General features: G+C 33.4%; 1 protein-coding gene across 1 annotated transcript; it reads right to left on the minus strand.

Annotated features, from left to right (window-relative positions):
• Positions 1-526: 526 nt before the first annotated feature.
• LOC131607371 (polygalacturonase-like) lies at positions 527-2,462 on the minus strand. Its single transcript, XM_058879385.1, has 4 exons — positions 1,906-2,462; positions 1,393-1,682; positions 1,084-1,312; positions 527-983 (listed from the first exon to the last, which is right to left on the minus strand). Exons 1-4 carry the CDS (start codon positions 2,356-2,358, stop codon positions 765-767), a joined length of 1,191 nt encoding a protein of 396 aa, XP_058735368.1. The 5' UTR covers positions 2,359-2,462; the 3' UTR covers positions 527-764.
• Positions 2,463-3,127: the final 665 nt, after the last annotated feature.

The following is a 3,127-nucleotide window of genomic DNA, read 5'->3' on the forward strand; positions in this document are numbered from 1 at the left end:
TAGTGTTTTCATGCATTATCATTCATCATATGCATTTTTCACACATTTCATGTGTATTGCAAAAATCAAATAAAGTCGGAAAATATGGAATAGGAAATTGGTTGCATCCATTTTCAAACGATCATCATACATTATTTAACTTAGGCTAAAGTTAAATACATTCTCTCTCATGGCTTTACCTTCTAAAATTAATAAATCAAATATTAATCTCACTGTGAGTTGACCATACATTCATACCATCATGCATTATTGTTCTAAGTCCATACACTTTATTCAGGAAAAATAAAACAATAAAAACATCAACAAATTAACGTAGTATTTTAATTTGACCATTCTTAATAATTGAATATATCAATCTTAAATTTTGAAGAGTTTAGGGTTTAAGGGGAGTGGAAAAGACACAGTCTAATGGAAGAAAAAAAGCCGATACATGATAAATTTATAGTAAGTAGAAAATCTTACAATCAGAGCAAACAAAAAGAATATCTATAAAAATTTCAATATAATTCATATACCATTAATTAATTTTCCTTGTTACAAATATATGTGTAAAAATTTTGTATACTAGAAATTACAATCATGTAATAGAAAATTGGACTTTCTATATTGTCCATAACAATTACAAGGCCAGGTTCCACCGGCCCAATAGGCCACAAACACCTCAGATCAAGCAATGAATCAAAAACTAGTAACATCTCAAATTACATGTAATTAGTATGAACTCATTATCTATATATCAAGAATCTGTCTAGCAAATTTATATTTTATAAGCAACTCTCTGGTTGAACTAAACCCAATGCAGCTCCACCAGCATGGTTACAAGATGCTTCAGCTACTTGGTTTTTGTATGTAAGTTTTACATCCTTCAATTTTATCCCTTTGCATGGATACTTTGAACTACAGTCAAATTTCACAGCTACTTGTGTTGCTGATGTTCCATGAATGTCTTGGTATGTTACATCACTGATTTTAATTCCAGAGGCCTGATATAATAATTTCAACAAATATTAATCAGCTTATTTTCATGTCAAAATTATACTAGTGGTGTAAAGCGCCCAATAAGATGTTAAATAGAAAACCAACCTGACCGGGGCAGTTTTTGTTGTCTGGGCAGTAATTCTGATCAATGACAATTGGGTTTTGGACATTAACCATAATTGCATCTTGGAAAAATATGTTCCTAACAAATCCATTGCTAGCTCTACCCCATGATTTTATTCTAACACCATTTTGAGTTCCTGTGAATGTAACCGTTTTAACTGTCACATTTTGTACACCTGGTTCATTTAATTCCCATCCCAAGCTTCCAATGCTGCAATTAGTATCAAACAAACCATTACTATTGTCATTACAATAAAAAAAGAAGTTATCAAGATCAAATAGGTTTGTTACCTTATTCCGTGTCCCGGTCCACATTCAATCTTTTCAATCCACAAATTATTGGTGCCAGGTCCAATTGAGATACAATCATCACCGGTGCGTATTTTAGAATTGAGGATGGTGACATGGGAAGACAATTGGACATGGATGCCGTCGGTGTTAGGACTATTTCCAGCAGCCACAATTTTTACATCTTGAGTTTTTACATATTGACATCCATTGAAAACTATGTGGAACATTTGACTATTTATGGACGTCAATCCACTTAGCATAATATTTTTCGAACTGATAAATTCCAATGTCTGAAAACCACCACAAAATTAAAATTAATCATCATCATCAACTTATAAAATAAAATATTAATTCAAATAATCATCATCTTTGTGTATATATGAGCAGTTGCTAATTAACAGTTCCATGTTCTCCTACCCCATTAAATAACTATTTCTTTTAAATTCAATTATTATATCTATAGCAGTTATCTTAAATTAATTATTAATAAAACCTTGAATTGTTAGACATTACCGTGGCTCCGGTTGGGCAATTCTTTTTTTTAGAATTTTTACAGTTCCACAAGGCGGAGCCCTGGCCATCAAGCACGCCGCCGCGAATTGAAACTCCGTCAACATGCTGAAACCTCAACCATGTACCGCCTTTACCGGTGACACGGTAATTAAACGAAGAGATCAAAGTACCATCAATGGTTATAGAAATAGCTTTGTTAGCACAATTTCCGGTAAATGTTATAGTTCCAAGTAAGAATTTCCCTTGTGGAACGTAAATTGTTGCTGGATACGGCGACGAACATGCCTTAGTCCATGCATTTAGGAACGCTTTAGTGGAATCGGTTATTCCGTCTGGTTTGGCTCCGAATTGGATTACATTGTATGAGGTTGATTTTGCAGTTGAGAAATTGAAGGAACAAGAAAGTGTGATTATGAGGAGGAGATAAGGAAGAGGAGAATTATTGTTTGACATTTTATTGAAATGTTGAGGAAATTGTGAAAGAGATATTTATATGATGATGTGAATGAATGATTAGCGAAGAAGTTGGAAGATGGAGTGGTAGAAGTGGTGAAGGTAGTGGGGTGTGTGAGTTGTAACGGTTTATGATTGAGGAGGGTATTTATAGCTATAATAAGGTTTGGAGTATTGGGTTAATTACTACAAAGTGAATAGTTTATGTTAGTTTCTTCATGTGTTTTATATAAACTGTAGAAGTTATAGAAAATGAAAAATTGATTGAAGTTAATTTAGAGCGAAAAATGTTTGAAAGCAAAGGAAAAGTCGCGCCGAAAATTTAGAGGCTGTTATTTCGGAAATGGCCTTTGCGTGTGCCCTTCATTTGTTGGTTAATTATTCATTAATTAATTGAGTTTGGTATGAATTACTACTAGTACTGTTTTTATACCGGAAGTGTTTATTTAGGTGCATATGCATGGATTGAATTGAAAGAGGTTTTTTAACGGATTCATTCATACATAAAAGGAAGAGGAATATAAAAATGGAGATGTCAAAGGATGTACAATACAAACCTATAAGCACATGGGCTATATCCATATCTCTTTTTTTTTTTTTTTTTTTTTGTCAAAACGCATGTGGAAATTGTTGGTGGAAATTTTAGGAAAATTCTTTGACCACCTCCCAACCTTCTAGGTCACCTCTGGTGAAAAACCACAGATACCCCTGACTTCGGAAATGCATTTCCGAAATGCAAGAAAAAGATGTTTTCGGAGATGCATCTCCG

Source organism: Vicia villosa, linkage group LG5 (assembly GCF_029867415.1).
Source record: "Vicia villosa cultivar HV-30 ecotype Madison, WI linkage group LG5, Vvil1.0, whole genome shotgun sequence".
Lineage (NCBI taxonomy): Eukaryota > Viridiplantae > Streptophyta > Magnoliopsida > Fabales > Fabaceae > Vicia > Vicia villosa.